This window comes from Panthera uncia, chromosome F2, assembly GCF_023721935.1.
Source record: "Panthera uncia isolate 11264 chromosome F2, Puncia_PCG_1.0, whole genome shotgun sequence".
Classification (NCBI taxonomy): domain Eukaryota; kingdom Metazoa; phylum Chordata; class Mammalia; order Carnivora; family Felidae; genus Panthera; species Panthera uncia.
Genome location: NC_064812.1, coordinates 64,921,053 through 64,945,976, shown reverse-complemented (window position 1 = coordinate 64,945,976; position 24,924 = coordinate 64,921,053). Strand labels below are relative to the sequence as shown.

The window sequence follows — 24,924 nt, the reverse complement described above, 5'->3', positions numbered from 1 at the left end:
AAAAGGAATGTGTTATGAAACCATGGAAAGACAGAGGATCCTTGAATGCTTACCAGTGTAAAAAGCCAATCTGAATAGGCTACATACTGTATGATTCCAACTATATGACCATCTGGAAAATACAAAACTATGGAGGCAGTAAAGAAATCAACAGTTGCCAAGGGTTACAGTAGAGGGAGGAATGAATAGGTGGTACACCGAAGAGTTTTAGGGCAATGAAGCTGTTCTGTAGGATACTGTCATTGTGGATACAGGTCAAAACCTATGTAATGTACAACACCAAGAGTGAAGCCTAATGTAAATTCTGGATATTGGGTGATAATGTATCAGTGCAGGCTCATTGATTTCAACAAATATACCATTCTGGTGGAGGTTGTTGATAGGTAAGCTATGTGTGTGTGGACAGGGGTATATAGGAATTCTCTATTTTCTACTCCATTTTACTGAACTTAAAGTTCTTGTAAAAAATAGTATATATATTTTAAATAAAGCAAATGAATTAGTGGTGGGGTATATATAGAAGTCAGAAAACTTTATTTTTTTTTATTAAAATTTTTTAATGTTTATTTTTGAGAGAGAGAGACAGAGTGTGAGTGAGGGAGGAACTGGGGATGGGGTGGGGGGGAGGGACACAGAATCTGAAGCAGGTTCCAGGCTCTGAGCTGTCAGCACAGAGCCCAATGTGGGGCTCGAACTCACGATCCATGAGATCATGACCTGAGCTGAAGTTGGATGCTCATCTGACTGTGCCACCCAGGTGCTCCGAAGTCAGAAAACTTTATTTTTGGAGTTTTAGAAAACCACATCTTATTAAATAAAATGTAGCTATTGCTGCCTTAAAAAAAGAACAACAACAACAACAAACCCAGTACATTTTAAATATCAGAAATTTGAGTATCACTTATAGGGATAAATGATAGTATTGTATCAATGTTAAATTTCCTGAATGTGATAGTGGAATTGTAGGCTTAATGTAGGAGACAGTCCTTGTAGATAGTATGTGCTCAAGTATGTGGGGATGAAGTGTCATGATACCTGCAACTTACTGGTTCAGCAAAAACCAGCAACAACACCCTCCCCCCTCAAATAGAAATGAGGAAAAATAAGAAATGGTGATTTTAGGTATTTGTTATATTTACAACTTTCCTTCAGGTTTTTTTTTTTTTTTTTTTTTTTTTTAATAAGGAGTTGGGGAAAAAATTCTAAATGTTATAAGCTATTTACCTCCATGGTCACTAGAAAGGCTGTAATTAAAAATATAATACCAAGTGTTGGTGAGGATATGAAGAAACTAGAACCTTCTTACTATGTGAAATGGTAGAACCACTTCTGAAAATGGTTTGGCAGTTACTCAGAATGCTAAACATTAAGTTCCATGTAATATCCAGCATTTAACTCCTAGGAATATACCCCCAAAGAAATGAAAATGTATGGCCACAAAGACACGCACATGAATGTTCATAGCAGCATTAATAATCACCAACTAGAAACAGTTCAAGTGTCTATCAGCTGGTAAATGCATAGATAAAATGTGACGTATCCATATGATGGAGCAGTTATTCAGCAAGAATGAATTGATACATGGTACAATGTAGAAGAACCTCGAACATATTATGCTGAGTGGAAGACACAAAATATTACATTGTATAATTCCATTTATATGGAATCTCAGGAAAGGTAAATCTCCTGAGATTGAAAGCAGATTAATGTTTACACGGGGCTGGGCAGGTGGGAGTTGTGATTGCATGCAAGCAAAGGGAACTTTTTTGAGGTGACAGCCATGTTCTAAAACTGGGTGGTAGTGATGACTGCACAATTCTAGAAAAGTTATTGAACTATGTACATTTATGGTAGCTGAATTTTATTATATGTAAATAATATCTTAAAGCTATTAAAAAAAAGAGAGTCTTGGTTTAGCTCTGAGTAAAAAGATGTGAAATGGTGCATGTTTAAGACTTCTTTTTGTGTGGTCCTCCTAGGTGCTTATGGTGAAACATATCCTGCCATTGAAGATGACCCCCTCCCTCCACAGTCACAGCTGCCCTCTGCAAGGGAGCGCAGGAGGAACAAATTGAAAGGACTGGACTTTGTATGTATGAAATGTCTTTCATTTTTTTCCCTTTTCAGTTTAGGAGTGAGAGGTGTGGTCCAGTAAACAATGAGCACTTGTTCTGGAAGAGATAGCCCTAGGTCTGTATGTAGGCTTTACCACCAAATAGTTGGCTGACCTGAGGCAGGTCATTGAACTCTGGTACCTTGGCTTCTTTGAGGTAGTATTTTTCTGTCTCTTCGTGTGAGTACAAGTCTAATAGTGCTGGCACAGAATGTTCAGTAATGTTCATTCCACACCCTAATCTTCCTCTTTCTCCTTTGCGGAGTATTTAGATTTCAGAGAATGTACAAGAAGCAACTGATAAACATTTATTGAAAAATCTGCTGTATCTTTTTAGGCATGTACTGTATAGGTTTCTTCTATTTTGGTCAGATAACTTGCCCAAGGTCACATTAGACAGCAAGACTGATATTCAGCCCATATTCTTCTCATAGGATGTTTGTAAATGTTTTTACAGTGTAGCTAGTAAAAAGCCTTTGTGACATTGTTGAGATATGTACTTTGTTGAGTAGACAACTTTGGGCAGTTTCTTAAATTTCTTTCCCCAGCAACCGTTAATTTACTTTCTGTTTCTATAGAGTTGCCTTTTCTGGATACACAGAAATGAGATGCGGTCATTTGTGACTGACTTCTTTTTTCTTTGAAGTTTCAGCATGTCAGTACTTGCCTCCTTTTTATTGTTGAATACTTCTTTGTATGGATATTCCATTTTTTTTTTTCATTTATCCATCATTTGATGGACATTTGTGTTTTTTCCATTTTTTTGTCTGTTAGGAATACTGCTTTTAAAACATTTGTGTTCAGTTTTTAAAAAAAATTTTTAAACTTATTTAGAAAGAGAGCAAGCGAGCAAACAGGGGAGGGGCAAAGAGAGAGAAACCAAAACAGGCTCCACGCAGTTAGCACAGAGCCCAACATGGGGCTTGAACCCACAAACTGTGAGATAATGACCTGAGCCGAAAGCAAGAGTCAGACACTCACTTGACTGAGCCACTCAGGTGCCCCATGTGTACAAGTTTTTTAATGCTTTTGTATTCTGTTGCATAAACACCTAGGAATTGAATTGTTGGGTTATAGAGTTAACTGTGGCCCACATTTTGAGGAACTGCCAGACTGTTTTCCAAAGTGGCTATACCATTTTATACTCCTAGCAGCAGTATATGACGGGAAGCCAGGTGTTCGGTATCATGGCCACCACTTGTTACCGTCTCTTTTATTATAGTCATCCTAGTGAGTGTGATGAAGCAGTATATCATTGTGGGTTTGATTTGTATTTCCCTAAGATGTTCAGTATATTTTCATGTGCTTCTTAGCCATTGGTGTATCTTTGAAAATATGTCTATGCAAATCCTTTGTCCATTTTCTAATCAGGTTGTCTGTTGTTTTGTAAGTTCTTTATATGTCTAGACACAAGTCCTTTACTAGATATATGATCTGCATATTTTTAATTTTGTGGCTTTTACTTTCTTGATGGTGTCTACTAAAATAGAGAAGCTTTTAATCTTGACGAGGTCCAATTTAGCAGTCTTCTATTGCTTGTACTTTTGGTATTTTATCTAAGAAACCATTACCTAACCCAGTTATCATGAAAATTACTTCTGTGTTTTCTTCTAAGGAATTTTACAGCTTTTGCATTTTTTTTTTAATGTATTTACTTTGAGAGAGACAGAGACAGTGTGAGTGGGGGAGGGGCAAAGAAGGGAGAGATCAAATCCCAAGCAGCCTCAGCACTACCAGCACAGAGCCCGATATGGGGCTCGAAACCAAGAGCCAGATGCTTAACCTACTGAGCCACGCAGGCACCCCTATAGCTTTTGCTCTTAAATTTAAGGCAGTGATCCACTCTGTGTTAACTTTCGCAATTGATGTGAGGTTTGGGTTCCAAATTCATTTTTTTGTATGTGAACAATCCAGTTGTTCCAATATTTGTTGGAAAGATATTCTTTCCCCTAGTGAATTTTGTTGGCTCTTTTCTCCATAAAGGTAAGGGTTTATTCCCAGGCTCTCATATCTATTCCATTGATCTGTAGGTCTGTCTTTATGCCATTACCACCGTGTCTTGATTACTGTAGCTCAACTGATTCTTACCCCGTTACTTCAATTTTTACCTTTTGGGTCTTACAATTCCCCACTTTCACCCCAGCCTGATGGCATTTAAATATAATCACAAATGCTATACCTTCATCTGAGCCTGCATGAATATAAAAACCAGGAGTTAGAATATAAATGCTACAGATTTCCATTTTATTTTGGTCATCACACTGTACACTTATTAGGGGCAAGAGTATTTTTAGATTCACTGATTTATTAACATTTTATGTTAACTAATGATTGTTTCTGAAATTCTATTTTCTAATTACAGGATAATGGTCATCCTAATGTACCACCAGATGGTCTGTCTTTGAAATCTGTGTCCAGTATAAACATTGATCAGCTTAGAATGAGAAATGAAGAACGGATGCGAAGACTGAATGAATTTCAGAATAAACCGATTAATACAGGTAAATGGCCAAGCTTAATAGACTGTATACATAGCACATTCTGTAAGAACTGAAACCTGTTTCCGTGGGAGTTTTCACTGATGGCTGGGGTCAGGGGATAGAGGAAGGAATTCTGAAATCTCTTTGAATTGTAAGGACTAGAACCACAGATACCATCCAGGAAAACCTCGACTTAGGATCAATTTTGCATCAGATTCTTTCTACCAGAGAGGGTACTTTTTTTTTAGTGGATTCTAAACAGATGAAGTTTTTACTAAATGTATCTAGGCTTTGCTTTCACCAGGGAAAATGTATTAGTTTCATTATCTCACCTCCCTTATTGAAGTTAGAGATTGTTAGAAATTAACTTCACAATTTTTTTTTTTTTACTTGCCTTTTGATGCCATAGAGCAAAATAGCCTCAGGTTAGTATTTCTTTTTAGAAGCCATTGTTTTCATTAGGAGCTTCACTGTCTCATTGCTTTGGTGATCAGCAAGTTAAAGCGTGTTCACCAAGCACAGGCAGGCAGGATGGTTCCTTAGGCAGCTACTGACCTCCCTGTATTAGTTTTAGCAAATAGCAGAGTGGTCTTTTGGGACAATTCCTGTTAGTCTGTAAACCTACATCCAATAATTTCCTAATAGCAATTTTCCTACCTTTAACACTTTATTAATTTAAAACTACACTCATACAATTGGCAGCAGTCCAGGTGATATAAATTGATGGAGCCATACTTTTCATATCATACCTGAAAAAATGTGGATCAACGGGAAAACAATTCTTTTAATGTGTACCGAGGATTACCTATTCCTCAATTTCTTTTAGAACCAGTAAGGAGAATTAATATTTAATAGGAATATATTTAAATAATTGAGAGAAAATAGAGCATTTGAAGAATCTCTTTCAGAAGGTTTTCAGCTTCTAAACTGTAACATTGTCCTTTCAAACAGGAGCTTTTTGGTGCGATGTGGATTGATTGCTCATTAAATTGCCTGCACATGTCCCTTTGCTGGGCTAATCCTTCACAGACCGGGAGATGTAATTTAAAAAGATTTTGACATCACAGAGTAGGAAGACAGATTTTCCTATTATATCTAGTAAGTAAAAATACAGATAAAGAAGTTGAACACATTTAATTAAAGAATGAACTCTAAATTAGGGACTTGCTAATGGAGAAGACCCCAACCTCCTAGATTAGGTGCAGGAATGTAAATAATTTCATCCCCTGTCTGGTGCTTTCCTTAAAATGACTTTATTTCTTTATAGCATTGTTAAAAGGTTCGGAGTTATTTTTAAAGCTTTGTAAGGTTGCTTACACTTCTACCAACACCTTACCTGTCTGGCGCCATCTACTTTGCTATCTTTGGAATTCCTGTGGGTGATGGTACCATGGAGTCAGTCAACTTATTCACTTGGCCGTTTTTTCTTTTTTTCCCTGACCTCTAAAATGAAGCATCTGGGGGCGCCTGGGTGGCTCAGTCGGTTAAGCGGCCGACTTCGGCTCAGGTCATGATCTCACAGTTCCTGAGTTCGAGCCCCACGTTGGGCTCTGTGCTGACAGCTCAGAGCCTGGAGCCTGTTTCAGATTCTCTGTCTCCCTCTCTCTGATCCTCCCCTGTTCATGCTCTGTCTCTCCCTGTCTCAAAAACAAAACGTTAAAATGAAGCATCTGGACAGGACAGTACACTGTAGAACACCATAATATGGAGAAATGCGGGGCTGGAACGGGTTAGATGACAAGAGATCTGTGTTCATGTCACCTCCTTGCCACCATTGTTACCTGAGTCATGTCCCTCTTGCCTCCTGTAGACGATGAAAGTTCACTGGTTGACCCTGATGACCTGCTGAAGCACATGGGAGACGATGGATCAAACTCTGTAGCGACTGAGCCCTGGCTCCGCCCAGGCACCTCAGAAACACTGAAAGGATTCATGGCAGAGCAACTGAACCAGGAGCAGCAGCAGGTTCCTGGAAAACTAGGCATTTTCAATTGGCAGGGCCTGTCTACTGCCCACGGTTAAATAAATCTGTATTGGGATCCAGCAGTGCCTTTTAAGGTGAAAGGAATGTTAAATCTGAACCTTTGGTAATATGTGTGCTACTTTTGGTCACTACCTGAACGTTACTTACACAAGTTCCATCTGTATATAAGGTGTATTTTTCCCATGATGATGTATATGATGTACATAAAAGGCCATGATTAATTTATATAATGTAGAATTAAATAGAATTATTTTTGCACAATTTTGCCATACATTAGGTGGTAATGAACTCTTGGAATCAACTACCATATGTGCATTATTAAATTCTCGTAAGATAAGGTGAATAAAACAAGTGTCTTAACAGTACTGCAAACCCTGAATACTCTTGTTTGTACATTTGCCATTGTTCTCGCGATTCAAAATGATTCGCTTAATAAATACATTGGTTGTAATTGTGACTTTCAGTTGCTAGGTAATGAATCACATGTGCTAGCTACTTCCATGTTATGTATAGCTCCTGATTCAGTACAAATGATGGGAATCATAACTGATTTCATTCCCACGAGCCATACACTATCACATCTTTCTGCCTTTATTTTTCTATGAATGAAGGCATTATATTTACTAATATGACTTTACTACTTGATAGAAATAAATTTTTATTGCCAATGTCAATTTCTTAACTGGAACTGAGGTTCTAAACAAAGTGTTTTAGAAGTTGAAGACAGACAAGAACACCCAGGGGTCGACAGAGACTGGAATCCTTGCTGCACTGCCATGGACCCTTGGATAAGTGAGTCAGTCTGTCTAATCACTCCATTAAATGGTACCTTTGGGAAGTAATTCTTTGGTTTTAGCACCATGACCACTGAGAACACCCCCAGATCCTACTTCTTGCACATTTCCATTGGAACTATTGGACAAGTTTACCTCGTGTGAAATTTTACCATTGTAAATTTTAGCTGCATATAAATCTTAATTTTGTACCCTAATCATTGTTTACTTCACTGTGAAGATTTTTCCTCTCCTATCTTCATTTCAAAGTACCACGAAAGCCTCTTGTCTCCTCTAAGGAGAGTCCTGGTACCATAAAATAAACCACCGGTTCCCAGCTCTAGCATCCAGCTGGGCTTAAAGAGGGCTGTGTCTTGGGGGCACTTTTATAAATGCATTGTTCAAAAACTCATTATCTAGAAGTATAAACAGTTATCCCCCCCCCCCTTTTTTTAATGCCGTTGTACCACACAACTCAAAACGGACTCCTAGGACACACAATGTCCCCTGGCAAATTGCCCCAAAGGGGACTTCAGCTCTTTTAGCAGATAGTATAGCCTTATTTCAGGTTATTACTACACAAAATGTTAACGGTTGAGAAGGCAGGATCCCAATGCCAAAAGCTGGAACGAAAATGTCAGAATTAACACTGAATTTGTAGTTCCAGCCAAGAATATTCCTAAATTCAGCTTTTAACAAAGAAAAAAAAAAAAAAATCAATGAAACATGGGGCTGTGGATTACACAGGGTTTGATTGCACTGATGAAATAATCCAAAAACTTTATTGACCTATAACCTGATTAGAATATGCCAGATGAGAATCAATATTGTACAGAAAGTTGTACAGAATTTTTTACATAGAAAACTTTACATCTGTACCATATACATTTTATCCATCTGAAAAAATTTTCTACATCCACTGTTAATACGGAATGCTTGACAATCTTGTCTTTTTTTTTAACCATCAGAGCACAATTCACAGTATGAATACATTTCCAGTAAATCTAACTTCCCCAAACCATGCCAGATTTGTTATTTTAACATATTCAACATTAAATTCTGTACATAGAGTAAAATCTACATCAAGCCCCTCCACCCAAAAGAAAAAAGAAAGTGACAGCAACCTAGATCATTTTGCAGTGATTCAAGTTTCAATCCATGAAGGATCAACTCTATTTTAATGGCTCATCTTTTAGAGGCCCTAAGAGAAGTATATTACAGGTAGTTAGGTCAGTAGGAGTATTTTCTACCTTTTTTGTTGTTGTTGATCATGACAAGTGTCAGCCACAACAGCTTCTGGGCATGTCAAACCTTGAAAATGACCCACCCCTCAAAAGGGCAAAACCAAAATCCCCACAAAATAAAAAAGAAAGTTCAACCCAAATGTTTAGTGCATTTGACAAAATATTATAGGTATTTAGCAAATGAATAAGAAAATAAAGAAATTAAAATAAAACAGTGCAGGAAGAACTATATAATGTTTAAAGATTTTTATATTACAGACCTGCATCTCTGTACATTTTTCACAGAAGGATGATTACCAGTATCTCAGATAGCCTGAGTGTGCAAAAATCTTCAGAATAAGAATACCATAGTTGCTAAATATCTTTTACCATGAACAATTTCTTCTTCTCCCCCCAACCCCAATTATAAACATTTTATCCTTCAAAATACAGCTCTCCTGAGTTGTACTTCTTGCAGAAGTTCAAATCTTTACATCTATAGTTCTTTGGGTAAAGTTTTGCTTCCACACCTGCCAAACATATGTGGGGCTCTCCCTGCTGCCAAGGACAGGGAAGGACACATGAACACAAGCGGACACTGTGGAAAGAGGCTTTCTGCTCAACATGAGCCCAACATGACTAACAGAATCCACCAGATTACTAATAGGGACTGGAGCATTGCAAGTTTGAGTTATAGTTCTGAGCATCTTTACCAGTAACCCTCAGACACTGCAATTCGGAGAAACCATTTTTCAGGTAGGAAACCTCAGCTCCTGGGTCCTTTTAAAGAGCGGAGGGATGTAAACGCCAACAGAAAAATACCAAGTTGCCATCATTGCTTGTTTATTCCAAGTTCCTGTTCAGGTGGCTGTGATATCTGAAAAACTACTCCAATTCGCAGAAAAAATCTTCTAAGAACAGCACGAAGTTCAGGAATCAAGTCAAATTGCATAATTTCACATAAGAGAGGGTAGTAGAATGACGCGTGAGCCTTAAACTGGGGGTGGAAGGGGTAAGAATTTCTCAGTTAGTAGTGCTTGCATTCCAAATCACAGAAGCTCAAAATGCCTTTAGAGTCAAACCATTTTGGGGCCTGCACCAATCAGTGAAGACAGAGGAAATACATCTGCATAAAGCAGTGACTATATTGATTATGGAAACTGAAAGAGATACTTCTCTTTAAAAAGAGAAAAGACTTCAAAAGACTTAATACAAACATTATTCACTTAACCTACCCTTATTTTGGAAAACATTTTCTATTATAGTTCCTTGAACTTATGGTAAACTTCTAGTATTTATCATTGTTTTTCCTGGATAATAAGCAAAAGTAAGACCAGCGGGAATCACAGTTGAGTTTTTACAAGCTATGGGTTATTGAAACTACCTTATTTGTTAAAGAAATTTCTAATTTTAGGGAAAATACCTTACTTGTTAAAGAAATTTATAATTTCTACCTAATACTACAATGTAAAATATGTACTCTTCAGGCAAAGATTATACATTCCACAATTACGGTCTTTGCTAGACTTCTTTAATTTCTGAATACAAGTCACCTGCCTGTTCTCTCTCCTGCTCCCCACACCCCATGAGGGACAAAGAAGCAGTGTGACAGACTGTGGCACGAAAGCTTGTAGTGGAATCAGACGGACTACGCTTTGGAGTCCTTCCTGGCCCCGTGGCTGCTCATGCCTTAGGTCACTTCTCTAAGCTTTATCCAGCCTGGGAGTCAGATGGGAATGCATGTGGACCAGAGCATATGACTTGGGATGAACATCTGTATGGCACCAACTGACACTGCACGGCCTCTGTGGGGTCCCATGGCCCAAATCTCAGGCCACCTCACTGCATTTTTAAACCTATTCAGGGATCACAGCAACCCGCTTCCATTTATGTGAGCTAGTTTAGTTTTAAAAGTGAAATACATATTTTTGCCAATCTGACATCTGTATTTATATTTATAGTTATGTATTTTTAATTTATCTTCATTTCTACTTTCAAATTCTCAAAGGAATTTATGGCCCATTCACTAGGGGCTCTGTGTCACAAGGAACCGATAAATATGCCAAAGGAATGGCTGAGGCCTGGGGCCCAGAAATAGCCTTGGGTAGGGGGCAGAGTACAAGCCAGGGGTTGGGCAGAACAGCAGTTTTCAAAATGGGGCCAAAGGAGAGACTTCAAGGGTCAGGATGGAAATTGCACAGTGTGGGGGAGTCAGCGGCTTGTCAAGAGTGTCCTAAAGATTCTGATTCCTTCCTTACTGAATCCGCTACAGAGTCACTAATTAGAGAACAAAGCAGGGTAAGGAGGGAGAAGAATGAAGGGCCAATGAGCATAAGGGCCACGGCGGCCCAGGGCAGAGCAACACTGTGGCCTGGACCTTGCTTGACCTACCTCTGAGCAGTGGGTCTGCTACCCTGTGCCCCTGACTCCCACTTGAGTGTGCTGCTGCTCAGGCTAGAAATGCAGGGCTGGAAAAAAATCTCTCATACTTACCCTATTATCACTTATCTTTAGAACTTTAGTTAGAAACAAAAGCAGTAAGTTAGTCCAGGCTTCCCGGTGACTTTCTGATGTTAGAGTAAGGAAGTAACTTAGGGCTTCACTGCAGACACTGTAACAGAAAAGGCTCATTTTACATGTGCTTATGTACCTGCTGCCATGGATGTTCACAGATCAAGACCAGCGGGGACAAGGTGGATAGGGACTTTACTATTAGGAACTATTTAGATTCTGTCTGCAAACTTTACTAGATTGTCAACATAAATGTGTGCTTTTCCAATTAGGAAGAAAATCAGACATAAGAAGCCACTGTAGTTTATCAGGAAATTCACATTTTACTCAAAGTCTCACTGAATTTCGGAGCCCCTGTGCAGTAGCACCTGCCCAAGCCTGGCGTCAAGAAACTTGGGCTGAAATTTGGGGTGGCTCTTCCCTTTACTCACTGTGAAGGTGTAGATACTCTGGGTCTTAGGAGTCTCATCAGTAAAATGGGCAAATAGGGATTAAGTCATCTCTTAAAATTCTAAAATGTATTTAATTGGTCTCTGAGAACATCTGTTCCCTGTGAACACACAAAAGTATCATGCAGAAGACAGCATTCTTTCTGAATGACATGATTCTCAGCATGAACTTGAAATTTAAGTCGTCATGATGTAAAAAGTGAATGCAAAAAAAGTAACACTAACAAAACTCTAAATATTGAACTGAATGCAGGCAGGCAGGTTTCACTTTCACAAATGATCAGTTTGTGAAAATGGAGTTATGTGGCATGAAAAAGCCTAAAAATGACGAAGTTTTAACTTTTAAGAGAGCACACTTTTTCCTTTGTCCAGCAGCAGCAACAGACATGATTTGCTCATGTCCTCCCCAACTGTGCACAAGTACGTTCATCTAGGAGACTGTATTTAATTTTCACAATCTCTTCCTTACACTCTAATATTTGCATGGCACTGCAGTGGGGCTGGGCTGTGGACTCTGCCCCGAGTGCAAATCTAGCGGTCCTTTCCTACTCTGTGCCATGGAGCCATGTGAATCAAAGACAGAAACTCAACCAAGAGTCTTACTTTAAAAGCCTTTGCTGGACCTCTTCCCAGGCACTAACCCGGCTCTCGTCCATGTACATCCGGAAGAGAATGCGCAGCCCACAGGCCAGGCTGCTCGTCTCCTGCTTCAGAAGGTTAGGTTTGGATTTGCCTTTGAAACCTGCAGAAAAGGGAAGTTTCCAGGATTAACTTGGGAAGGCATCTTACAGAAAGAAAGGCAAAAGAGCCTCATGCGAGGGCACATTTTGTGTCACTCAGCTGTGTCAACTGCTGCTTACAAAGCAAAGCTACCCTAAGCCACAGCAGCCTGAGCCCAGGATCTCAGCACCCCTGAGGTGGCCCACAGGGACAGGAGTGCACAGAGAAGGCACACCCCAAGACTGTGAAGGCGGCCAGCTTGGGCTGGAGACTCGGCAAGAAGGCGATCTCTATGTTTAAAATTTCCTCCTCTTTCAAGCTGGGGCCAGGAAATACAAAGCAACGTTTGGGCTGGGAAAGTGGAACTCTTCAAATGAAACTGCCCTGATGAGCTCCAGATAGCCTGCGCCAGGGCTCCTGGATGAACAGGGCAGACCACTCAGCATGGAGATGGTTTTCCAAGGTCGTCAGCAGTTGCAAAGTGCCCACTGCGTATGGACACACGGAGCCTGGTGGCTTTAGCAGGAGAATTCCCAGTTGAAAGGTAGAAACAACTTCGGTTGAACTACTCTTTCCAGAAGTCAGGTTGAAGAGGGAAGACGATGAACAAAGCCATGAGCTTAATTAGGAATTAAACAATCATTTTAGATTAAGTAAATATGCAAATGTAAAGTACCCAACACTATTTCACAGAGTTTGATGTTCAGTAAATATTGTTTTGCTGCATATTCTGCCTCTCACTCTTCCAGCACTGTTTTGTACATAATAGGTACCAAGGAACTATTTCTTAAATAAAAAATTGAATGTCAATATAATTATTATAAAGTTGTTTCATTTAAAAAAATTTTTTTTAACATTTTTATTTATTTTTGAGACAGGGAGAGACAGAGCATGAACAGGGGAGGGTCGGAGGGAGGGAAACACAGAATCTGAAACAGACTCCAGGCTCTGAGCTGTCAGCACAGAGCCCGACGCGGGGCTCGAACTCACGGACTGCGAGATCATGACCTGAGCCGAAGTTGGCCGCTTAACCAAGTGAGCCACCCAGGCGCCCCAAACGTTGCTTCATTTAAAGATTCCAACTTGTCCAAAAGTAAATTTGCCCACCACCGCCCCCCCACCCCAAAACATTCACTTCCATTCTGAGGTGTGGCCACTGCCAGGTAAGTATGGAGAAGTCACTGGAATACAGATGCAAGATCTCATGTTTAGGACTGTCATATGCTTTTTTTCATAAAACAGCAGCTTTTAGTATGCTGACAGTATCAACAGGAAGGCCCACGCTGGGTGAACAAGATGAAAAAATGGCCAAATCAAAGAACAAGTTGATTAAACAAGGGGGAAACAAATCTCCCCCAGCAGTTAGCTGGCTTAGTGTAGATCAGACAAAGGCCTGGCTATCGATTCTGGCAATCGGACTGCCTTCCGATTACTACTGTTAAGGTAAAAAGTTCACACAGTGAAAGCCATAGACCTGAAGCATACAAACCATGAATTCTGATCCATGTATACAGCCCCAGTGCACAAGCATTAATGGTGAACATTAAAGTGTGACACCTGCCCAGCTTACCTGCTTTCCATAAAGCAGTCCTCTGTTCGTTGTTGGAATTAAATGCTTTTGCAAATCTATGTGACTCTAATAAGCAGTCCAGTAGCTTAAAAAGTTGTTGTGATGTTAAAAAGCGGTACATTCCTTGGTCTTGAGTATCAACTCGAACATCAAAGTCCACGGCATCTCTCTTTGGAAAAACAAAGCACCACAGCACGCGCACACACACAGAGTCACAAATTTTAGTAAATTTAGAACTCCGTGCTCCCCCAAAGATCAGCTTTACGAGCAAGCCACAGAACTTAATCTTTTCTAGCTCAATAGAAAATAGGAAAATGTCCATCTTTTGTTATTACATTTCCTGAGCCTTTATATTCCATGCATCCTAGTCACCAGGCACCACCTCCTATCTTCCCAATTCCCTTCCTAATTCCTAACTCCAGGAACTCCACCCCTACCAGAGCCTACAGCCCTCACTGTTCCTCACCCCCATCAGGTCCTCACTTCTCTACTTCACCAGTTTGGATTCTAGGAACTGCAGTTATAATTGCTCTCTTGCATAATCCCTCACTCTTTTTAGATTAATTGGCTGGCAAAACTGCCTACTCCACGTCTATACCCACACAACAAACATAACGGGAGAAAACAGACTGATTTTAAATCCAGTGGGCTCTGGGTGGTGCCCAAGCAATCCTGCACTGCCTGAGTCCACTCTCTAGATGATTAACTCATGTTTTCACTTCTCTCCTCAAGTATCTAATATTCTCCTCCCACTTCATTTGGTAGAGGATTTTTCTTCTCTCAATGAGAAACCAGAAGCTATCAGAAGAGACCTCCCGCAAACTCCCACTGGCAAACAGACCAACCTTCCTGTGTTAAGAGCTACACACTTTGCTTGCTTTCCTGTCACAAAGCACCAACTGCCTGTGCTTCTAACCCCCCGGGGACTGGCCCTAGATGCCACCCCCATTCACTCAAAAAGACAGCAACTGTCCCTCTTTCTGTGTTTCTCTCTTTCCTGAAGAATTCTCATCAGTGAAAATGCTGCAATATTGCCAATCTTAAAGACACAAACAAAGCAAACCCTTTTCCTGACCCTTTCATCTTCCTCCAGCAATTATCCTATTTCTCTGTACCCCTTTACAACAATATTCGACACAATTATCAAATATTTGCTGTCTGCAATTCCTCTCGTCTCTGGTACCCATTTCAATAATGCTTTTGTCCTCAACATTACAATTAAGCACAATGTCAAGGTCACTGAAGTCCACCAAATTGCTCGAAGGCAACTCTCAGATGAAACATTACTTTAAAAAAAAAAGAAAAAAAAATATTACTTGACCCACTGAGCATCTGACAGAGATGATCACATCCTTCTTAAAACATCTTTTTCATTTGGCTTCCAGGACACCACTGTCTCCTGCTCTCTCTCCTTTGCCTCATGGATTCTTATTCTCAGGCTCTTTACCAGCTGCCTTATCACCAGGAGCTCTGACCATGGAAGCCCCTGGGCTCAATACCCAACTGTCCTCTCAGCCCCACCCACACTTATTGCCTGGAGGATATCGTTTAGTCCCAAAGTTTAAAATGACATTTATGTGATGAAGAGCCCCCAAATCAAGTCTCTAGCTTGACCTCTGCTCTGAGGCCCAGACTGTGAAAGCCAACTTCCTATTCAACATAAAAGCAGCTGTCCTCACACCCCCATACCTGGGCTGCAGCTAGGTTTTCAGCATCTTCCTTCTTACTTGTGGCTGGGAAGAACACAATGTTGTCGATAGTCTGGATGAGTTCCAGCTGCACAACACATTTAATCAACAGGGCGGCAAACAATTTTTGTTCTGGAAATTCTGTGAGGAAACCCACCCCAATGCACATGCAAACAAAAATTATTTTGAATCCTTTATAATTTCTATGACATTACAATGCTTAAGGAAACATTCATATGAATGAAGGTTACTTGCACACATCACACTGAGTACATACTGCCTTTGCACATAAGCACCACTCAGTCTCATCAATTTTTAGAAAAGCTTCAGGAAAGTAATTTTTTAAATAAAAATATTCTCCATGACTTAGAACAGTAAATAATGTCCAAAAAGGTCCCACTGCAACTTTAAGAAGATTTAAGTTATTCTTTAATAAAATGCAACAAATGCATTAAAAGCTTAATTAAAAAAAAAAAAAAGCTAATAGCATTTACTGGAACTCAAGTTTGGCCTTTGAATATAGGTAATATAAAGCCTATACCAAAAGAAAACAACAGGAACCAGATCTGCGGGAAAGGAAGGAGAGACAGCCACAAATTCTGATAAGTGGGACAATACTGCAGGTTAACCAGAGCACGTTTTATTTGGATCCAGGTTAGAAGTTGTAGCCAAAATGACCTTATATTTTCAAATGGATCCGTAAGCAAAGAAGTCTATAAAAAGTTATGCCAAGTGCATGATCACAAAATGCTCTCCACAGGTGAAATGAAACATAACTACATTCCTCTAGCCGGATGAATTTGCTCAACAAGACACAAGACTGTTTCTGACAATCCACAGCCCATAAGGTCATGTTCATAGAAGAATTTCCCATTTCACTGACCATCCCAGTTAAGCAAATGCAAAAGCACAAGGTTAGGAAAAAGGACTCAACTACTGAGATACTCCAAGAGCTTGGCAACACTGACACGTGGCTGCAATGATGGCCCCAGGCCATACCTCAATCCTGGGATGTCCAGAGCAGCTCTTCCAGTGAGCTTTCCAGGAGGCAGATGACTGCCTAGGGGGAGCAGCCTGGAAATCACTCTCCGGGCAATCACTCAGCATTACAGACTTACAATCCTTCAGTCTCTACTTTTGCTTTTATTACAAATTCCGTTTTGTGGCACCAATTTGTGGAATGCAAACTCATGTTTTAAGGGCTTTAGGGGTAGCAAAACAATTTGCGTAAATTTCTTCTTATTGAGGTCATTAATAAAGACTCCTTTCCGGGTAGTTTTCAGAAATGCTGGAGTACGTAACATTTCTTACTAGATCTCATGTCAAACAAAAAGTAAAACAAAGACACCACAAATCCCACAACTGTCTCCTCTTCAGTATCTTCTTCCTAGTCCTTCACCTCAGTCAGAGCTGACAAGTACCAGTCAGTCATTCACCTCCTTCATTCAAGTCCTAAACTCCGTCCCTAGAGCAGGAGACTCCTGGCAGCACAGGTGGAACTCTCAATGAGACTTGGGAGTTAGGCTGATGTCTGACGAGATGTGTTCTCATCGGTTCCAGCATCAGCCACTCAAGGGGAGAAAGAGCTGTCAGCAGGGTGAACGGACAGAATCGCTGACGAGACTCTACTCTGACTGAGTGGGTAAGGCTGGGCCTCTCCAGGATCTGTAGTCCTGGGAGGAGTCCAGATCTCCTGGCCCAGGATCTGTAGTCCTGGGAGGCTACCGATCTTAACTTTAGACTCACTAGCAATGACCAGCAGCATGTTTGGACAGATTTTATAACGAGGGCTGACACTGCCAGGGTTATAGTAGGTGACCATTTCACTGGTTCACCAAAGCTAAACAAGATTCACTATGTGGGACAGCAGGCGCTGAGCTGAGACTAGATGGGGTGGTGGTGGTGTTTTCTTAACGTGTACAGAAAGAACGTGTACAGGAAGAACGAGATAGCTGCCCCTCGGACAGGGCGAAATACTCAGGTGTGTGCTGTGATTCTTTCCCCTGAGCAGGAGACAGCAGACGGTCTCTCTTCCACTAAGTTGAAAGGGCTCATGGGGACATGGTGGCCATTTGTTCTTCCTCTAGCTCCACCTATTCTGAATCAACAATTCCATGGCAAACTTTTCCTAAAGAACTTAAAGGAGACAGAGGGCAGGACATCTGATAGTAGGAAACAAGCCTGGGCCCTCGGCTCTGGGTATGGGGAGCAGCACGCAGCTCCAGTTAAAGGTGTTTCCCTAGATTAGCCATGTGAAAACTTTCTAATGTGTGATGACCACATCCTTACTTTGCAAGGCTAAAGTATATTTAAATTCAGTCTTGGGGCTGAGAGAGAGAAGAGCCACTCACTATTCTGTCCTTATGGCATGTTCCAGTGCAAAGTTGTCGTGGATTCCTGCACGAGATATGCTGTTCTCCAGAGAACAGGAATAAAAAATGAAAATCAGCCACTCACCACTACCCATCTCCCTCTCCCCTTTAAGAAGTTAGCAAAACACCGTGACTGAAGCCAGAAGCTCTGTCTTCTCTCAAGAACAAGTATAAGAACCTAGGATTCATAAAAAAAATTCCCTGAAAAAAAAAATTCACTCAAAATGGATCAACAACCTAAATGTAAGGGCTAAAAGTACAAAACTCTTAAAACATTGGGGAAAACCTTCATGACCTTAGTTCTGGCAAGTGATTCTTAGCCATGACACCAAAAGCATGAGCAACAAAAAACAGGTAAATTGGACTTCATCCGAGTTAAAAACTTTGTGCATCAGATGTTATTAAAGAAATGATAAGAACTATACAACACGAGAAAATAAATATCTGCAAATCATATATGTGATACAGGTATAGTATCCAGAGTGTGTAACAAACTTACAATTCAACTACAACAAGACAACCCAATTTAAAAAAGAGCAAAGGACATAAATATTTCTCCACAGAAAACAAACAAATGGCAATAAGCACATGAAAAGATGCTTAACACCACTAATCATCAGGGAAATGCACATCAAATCTACGATGGGGTACCACTTCACACCCACTAGGATGGTCATTTAAAAAAAAAGAAGTGATGGTGAGGATGTGGATACATTGGAATTGCTAGTTGGAATGCCACTGTGGAACATGTTTTAGTGGTTCCCTACAAAGTTAAACATAGAACTATCCTATAATATGACCCCAAAATTCCACTCCTGTGTGTACAGCCAACATAATTAAAAACAGGTACTCAAGTTATACTGTACACAGACATTCACAACAGCATGATGATAACCAAAAGATAGAACAAACCCAAACGGCCATCAGCAAATGACTGGATAAACAAAATGTGATACATATCCAAACAAATGACAACTGGTCATAAAGAAGTATCAGTCACTGACCAATTTCACAGTGTGGGTGGACCTTAAAAACATTATGCTAAATAAAGGCCAGACATAAAAGGTCATATACTGCATGATTCCGTTTATATGAAGTATAGCAAATCTATAGACCAAGAAAGCAGATTAGTGGTTGCTAGGGACAGGGGAAGGGGAGAGTAAGAAGGAATAGCATTAATGGGTGGGGAGTTTTCTTTTAGGGTGATAGAAACATTTTGGAACTAGACAGAGGTGGTGATTGCACAACACTGTGAATGTACTGAACTGTTCACTTTAAAATGATTACTTTTCTTATGTGAATTTCACCTCATTTTATAGAAGCAACTATAGCTGTCTTGTTTTCCTCTAGGAACGGGGTAGTTTTTCCTTGGTATTATAATTTCCTTATATAAACAAAGCTGGATCAATTTTTCAAAAAATAGAAAGGGTTGCCCTTCTTTGTGACAAGTACTAAGAAGGTGAGCACAAGACATCGTGTGGGGCAGTCGAGTGGAAAGAAGGTCGGCTTCTCAGGAAGCTGGGTGCCCCTGCTCGGAAGGCACTATAGAGAAAGGCCCATCAGGCCCTACTTTTGCAGAAAGAATATGAGGCTGACATGCAGAAGAGAACAGGGAGAAGAGAGTCAGGTGCTCAACACAAACATTAAGCACTTGTGGAAAAAGCTGGTACTGCAGGTGTTAGCGAAATGTCCAACTTGGAGCAAATGCAGTAACAAAGTGACCACACAACCAATTACAGTATATATTTGTTAATAACAAAAGTAAGAGCAAACATTTCATCCCTTTCCTACATAAAACAAAACACACTATTTTTATTAGGAGAAATAACTCACTTGCTGTATGTTTAATTTTGCTGACTTCTTCGTTCACAGTAGAGACAGAAGCCAATGGTGCTTGCTGTCTATTATCTGCAGATCTTGGTTGAATAGAATCATGAATATCTACAGATTTCTGTGATATTGTATCCTAATAAAATAAAAAATTCCTTGTAAGTACAACAAATCTTAAGGATGAAAACAGTTTCTAGTATGCTGTTTTTGAAAACAATTACATGGGTCACTATGAAAAGGACGTTCTACACAGTGATTACAGACAAAATGGGGAAATTATTTAAAGTTACCTATGCACAGATAAGAGCTGATAGCCTTTAAGAGAAAAAGCTTCCTTTCTGACCCTCGATGGTCTCAGGTCTGGTACCACCCAAAAGCAACAGATAAAAATGCTAAGCTTCATTGTATGGAAAAACCAATCAGGGATATCCAGGACTCTTCATGCAGTCTAAACAGAACATGTATGTGGCAGAGGTGGGATAGGTTTCTGCAAGCTCTGTGTAGGTGGAGCTCAGGAAAGTTTTGTAGGGGTGAGTTTAAGGAAAGATGTTCTGTCATCCAAGGAAATGGCGACCAGAAAGATCAGTGAGAAGGTGACTAGGAGTGTGGTGTCATGAGAGAAGCTCAACATTCAAGTCAACACCAGACTTTGGCTCCAGGATTAGGTATAACCTTGGAAAAGCAATGAACACTTCTGAGCTAGGGTTTTCTGATCTGAAAATGGAGAGGACCTTTCCTAGTAGGTTATTAGGATAATAAATGCAAAGCACTGGCACAGTTATCAGACAATATATGATAGCTGTCAATACTATTCTGGCTTTATTTTGTTACAGCAATACAGCATACCAGAAAGAAGCCAGAATGTGTTTTCCAGAGGAACTGAGAATTCTGACTCAACAGTTTTAGCTGGAAGCGAACTCACCTGGGTTTCTGAAAGGAAGACAGGGGCCTGTGTTCCCAAGGAACAGTGCTAATCAAAATGGTATTTTAACTTAGACTTAAAATATCAGTTTATGATTTTTCATTTGCTGTTCTGTATAAAATGGGGATAATGTACCAAATCGGGTTCAAAAAATTTCTAAAAGGATCACATGTAAAAATATTTTTTAAACAGTGACGTGCTACACAAATCTAAAGCCATATTATTATTGTTATAACTGTTCTTAATTATCTTTGTATTTTTCATAAGCATTTAACAAACAAGAGGCCTTTAATAATAATTACATAGATCCAGAAGACTCATTGGGTAATTTCTTTGACCATGACGGCCTATAATACACTTTTAAGTAAAAAGTTAAATGGAAGTGGGGCGATTGGGTGGTTCAGTCAGTTAAGCATCCAACTTCAGCTCAGGTCATGATCTCACAGATTGTGGGATCGAGCCCTACGGCTCCACGTTGAGAGTGTGCAGCCTGCTTGGGATTCCTGCTCTCCCTCTCTCTCTGCCCCTCCCAAGTTTGTACTCTCTCTTTCTCAAAATAAATAAACATTAAAAGAAAAACTTAAATGGAAGAATGCATATAGCAACACTTCTTAATTTATAAATCCTTTAAGGGAATGTTTATTTAAAATTAACTATTAAAAGCAAATGTCTCAGGGCGCCTGGGTGGCTCAGTTGGTTAAGCGTCCGACTTTGGCTCAGGTCGTGATCTCGCAGTCCGTGGGTTCGAGCCCCGCGTCGGGCTCTGTGCTGACAGCTCAGAGCCTGGAGCCTGTTTCAGATTCTGTGTTTCCCTCTCTCTGACCCTCCCCCATTCATGCTCTGTCTTCCCTCTGTCTCAAAAATAAATAAAGGTTAAAAAAAATTTAAAAAAAATTAAAAAATATATAAGCAAATGTCTCTTTTTAACTTGTATGTTTTTTCTTGAGAGAGAGAGTGAGAGTGAGTGAGCATGTGCACACGGGGAAGAGGGACAGAGGGAGAAAGAATCTTTGCAGGCTCCATGCTGAGCAAGAACCGGGATGCAGGGCATGATCCCACAACCCTGGGATCCTGGCCTGAGCCAAAACTAAGAGTCAGACACTCAACTAACTGAGCCACCCAGGTGCCCCAGTTTGTACATTTTAGTAAGTATATTTTAAGGGGGAGATTAATAAGTTAATAGAATAAAAAAATGTATTATCTTACTGAATATAAGTGAAAGTACTGGTTTTTGAATTTTTTGGGTCACTGGCTCTTTTGAACATTCTCATGATCCCTAAAAAGCTTCTCCCCAGAAAACCAAATGTACACAAAAACTAGGTCACAGTATTAGGAATTTAAAACTTCTCCTTTGTATCAGAGGAATTTTTTTTTTAAGTTTATTTATTTTTGAGACAGAGAGAGACAGAGCATGAACGGGGGAGGGTCACAGAGAGAGGGAGACACAGAATTGGAAGCAGGCTCCAGGCTCTGAGCCATCAGCCCAGAGCCCGACGCGGGGCTCGAACTCACAGACTGCGAGATCGTGACCTGAGCCGAAGTTGGACGCTCAACCGACTGAGCCACCCAGGTGCCCCTCAGAGGAATCTTTTAATGTTAGGCATACTGCATTCTCAGTTTTTCTGATCAACCAATTAAAGACGATTTTTTGGTAATTCTGCATTTTTTAGAACAGCTGTGAACCAGACGTATGCCCACACCTCTCCTTTTAAAAAGGACTCTTTAATGGAAAAGGAGGAACTCTGATGAAAGAAATCTCTATGTATCGAAGTGGAGACATCTCTTAGATATTCCAGACGTGTTAGTCTCCAAATAAAATTTCATTTTTTGAGAAAACTATATGTAAATTTATATACTGTATATATAAATGTATAGAAAAAAGCTGGAAGGATATACACCACAATATTAAACCCTGGAGTTGCAGTGGAAGGGTACAGTATAAAAAGGGCCTTGCATTTTTTTTTTACCCTATTTTCTTCTGTAATTTTTTTTTTTAACAATAACTGGGTATTTTTCTATTTTTAATATTGAAAAAATAGTCCTTCACCAAATCAGTGCTGGATATGCACCTGTGCTGGACTGTCACACGCTCACAGTGCTTGCAAGTTTGCTGAACCGAAGAAGACTGACTGTTGCTCTGGGGAAAAGGTGGAAGATGGCCCTAAATTCTTGAAATCTGGTGGTGCTGCCATCGTTCATATGGTTCCTGGCAAGACTATGCGTGTCGAGAGCATACTCTGGGAGAGGAGACAGACAGCTGCTGTGGGTCACCATCAAAGCAGTGGACAAGAAGGCAGCTGGAGCTGGCAATGGGACCAAGTCTGCCCAGAAAGCTCAGCAGGCTACATGAGCGTTATCCCCAATAACGCCACCCCTATCTTTTTTTTTTTTTTTTAATGTTTATTTTTGAGATACAGAGAGAGACAGAGCGTGAACAGGGGAGGGGCAGAGAGAGAGGGAGACACAGAATCCTAAGCAGGCCCCAGGCTCTCAGCTGTCAGCACAGAGCCCAACGTGGGGCTTGAACCCATGAACTGTAAGATTATGACCTGAGCCGAAGTCAATGCTCAACCAACTGAGCCACCCAGGTGCCCCAATGCCACCCGAGTCTTATTCAGTGGTGGAAGAACGTCTCAGAAATGTTTGTGTCAATTGGCCTTTTAAGTTTAACAGTAAAAGACTGGTTAATGGTAACAATGCATCGTAAAACCTTCAGAATGTTTTGTGGACCATTTGTTGTGTGTGTGTGTGTGTGTGAGTGAGTGAGTGTGTGGCAGTTTTAAGTTATTAGTTTTAAAATCACTACTTTTTAATGGAACAATCAGCTTGGCCAAAAATATGTCACAGAATTTTGAGACCCATTAAAAACAAGTTTAATGAGAAAAACAAAAATAAATACAAAGTAGTCCTTCAGTGCACAGCAAGATATACTCAGCTGAGAATGGCATTAGAAAATACCATAATTTCTTGGCAAACTATAAGTCGTAGAGAGAAGAGAAAGAAAAGGAAAGCAGGGTGCAAGAAGCAGATCTCAGAAGGGGTGGCAGCAGCAGCTCTGGAAGGAGCCACAGAGAGGGTGAGACGGTCCTGAGGGGCCCCGCTGGCTCGCCCCAGGGAGCCCTGCAGCAGCCCAGGCACTGAGCACTCACCTGGCACATGCCGCTCCAACGGCTTTCTGTGCAGTGAATGCCCTGACCTAATTCTCATCACAAGACCACTCTAACACAAGGTCAGGTAACTTGCTGAGGCCACAGAGCCAGTCACTGCACAGTCAGGATTTTATTTTGGGGCTGACTCTAAAGCCCACACTGCAAATTACTATACTATACAGCAGAGGCAGAAAAACCAAAAGGACACAAAGCAAGCAAGGAGTGGGCCAATTTAAGAAAAACAGGAAACAGAGTAAGCTCATTCTGGGCTTAAAACAGGACTTCATAAGTGGAGTCTGTGATGAACAGAGCAGTCCTGCAGATCAGGATCATGGAGCAGCGTGCCCCCAAGGTTCCAGATGTGACAGCTCTCTCGAGACAAACTCACAGTAGTACTTTACTATGAGATCTAAGTTTTAGTCATTGACTATTAGTTGAGAAATTTAAAAGTTATGGGGGACAAATCAACCAATGGACACTAATATGGTCCTGCTGGCGTCCTGGGTTTAAAACTGAATAAGCCCGTGGGCGCCTGGTTGGTTCAGTTGGTTGAGCAGCCAACTTTGGCTCAGGTCATGATCTCCTGGTTCACGAGTTCAAGCCCTGTGTTGAGCTCTATGCTGACAGCTCAGAACCTGGAGCCTGCTTCAGATTCTGCCCCTCCCCCATCTGTGCTCTATTTCTCAAAAATAAATACAAAAACATTAAAAAAAAAAAACCAAAACACCTGAATAAGGCCAGATTAGAGAATAGCACTGTTTCAATGGTAATTTCCTAATTTTGTTAACTGCACTGTGGTTATGTAAGATTTTTTTTTCTTCTTCCAAAGGAAAAACAGAGTAAGGAACTTAGGGATAAAAGGACATCTTATTTTCAAAGAACTCAGAAAGTCTTGGGGGCGGGGTTGATGAGTGAGAGAAAAAGGAAGGAGGCAGGGAGGGAGGGAGGAAATGATAAAGCAAATACAGTGAAATGATAACATCTGGAGAAACTTGGGTGTCATGTTAGTTTTATGTGTCAACTGTCTAGTGTCTAGTATCCAGTGATTAATACAAGTATTGCTGTAAAGGTACTGTGTGAATGTGGTGAACATCTACAGCCAGTTGACTTAAGTAAAGGAGATGATCCTCAATGTGGCAG

General features: G+C 40.5%; 2 protein-coding genes across 17 annotated transcripts in view; one reads left to right on the top strand and one right to left on the bottom strand.

The window, feature by feature from the left end:
• CSPP1 (centrosome and spindle pole associated protein 1) overlaps positions 1-7,200 on the top strand; it is a 154,401-nt gene extending 147,201 nt beyond the window's left edge. For 13 of the 14 annotated variants that reach the window (XM_049633645.1, XM_049633654.1, XM_049633653.1 and 10 more), the window contains 3 exons: positions 1,980-2,089; positions 4,476-4,614; positions 6,404-7,200. In XM_049633645.1, the coding sequence (XP_049489602.1) occupies positions 1,980-2,089; positions 4,476-4,614; positions 6,404-6,615 (461 nt within the window). In that variant the 3' untranslated portion in view covers positions 6,616-7,200. Of the gene's footprint in view, positions 1-1,979; positions 2,090-4,475; positions 4,615-5,544; positions 5,692-6,403 lie in introns of all 14 variants that reach the window. The other variant, XR_007458598.1, reaches the window with a different exon arrangement.
• Positions 7,201-8,083: 883 nt separating this feature from the next.
• Positions 8,084-24,924, bottom strand: part of ARFGEF1 (ADP ribosylation factor guanine nucleotide exchange factor 1) — a 149,298-nt gene continuing 132,457 nt past the window's right edge. For all 3 annotated transcript variants that reach the window (XM_049633640.1, XM_049633639.1, XM_049633641.1), the window contains 6 exons: positions 19,717-19,849; positions 15,513-15,652; positions 13,824-13,992; positions 12,137-12,275; positions 11,067-11,184; positions 8,084-9,570 (listed from right to left, as the gene is read on the bottom strand). In XM_049633640.1, the coding sequence (XP_049489597.1) occupies positions 9,406-9,570; positions 11,067-11,184; positions 12,137-12,275; positions 13,824-13,992; positions 15,513-15,652; positions 19,717-19,849 (864 nt within the window). In that variant the 3' untranslated portion in view covers positions 8,084-9,405. The remainder of the gene's footprint in view (positions 9,571-11,066; positions 11,185-12,136; positions 12,276-13,823; positions 13,993-15,512; positions 15,653-19,716; positions 19,850-24,924) is intronic.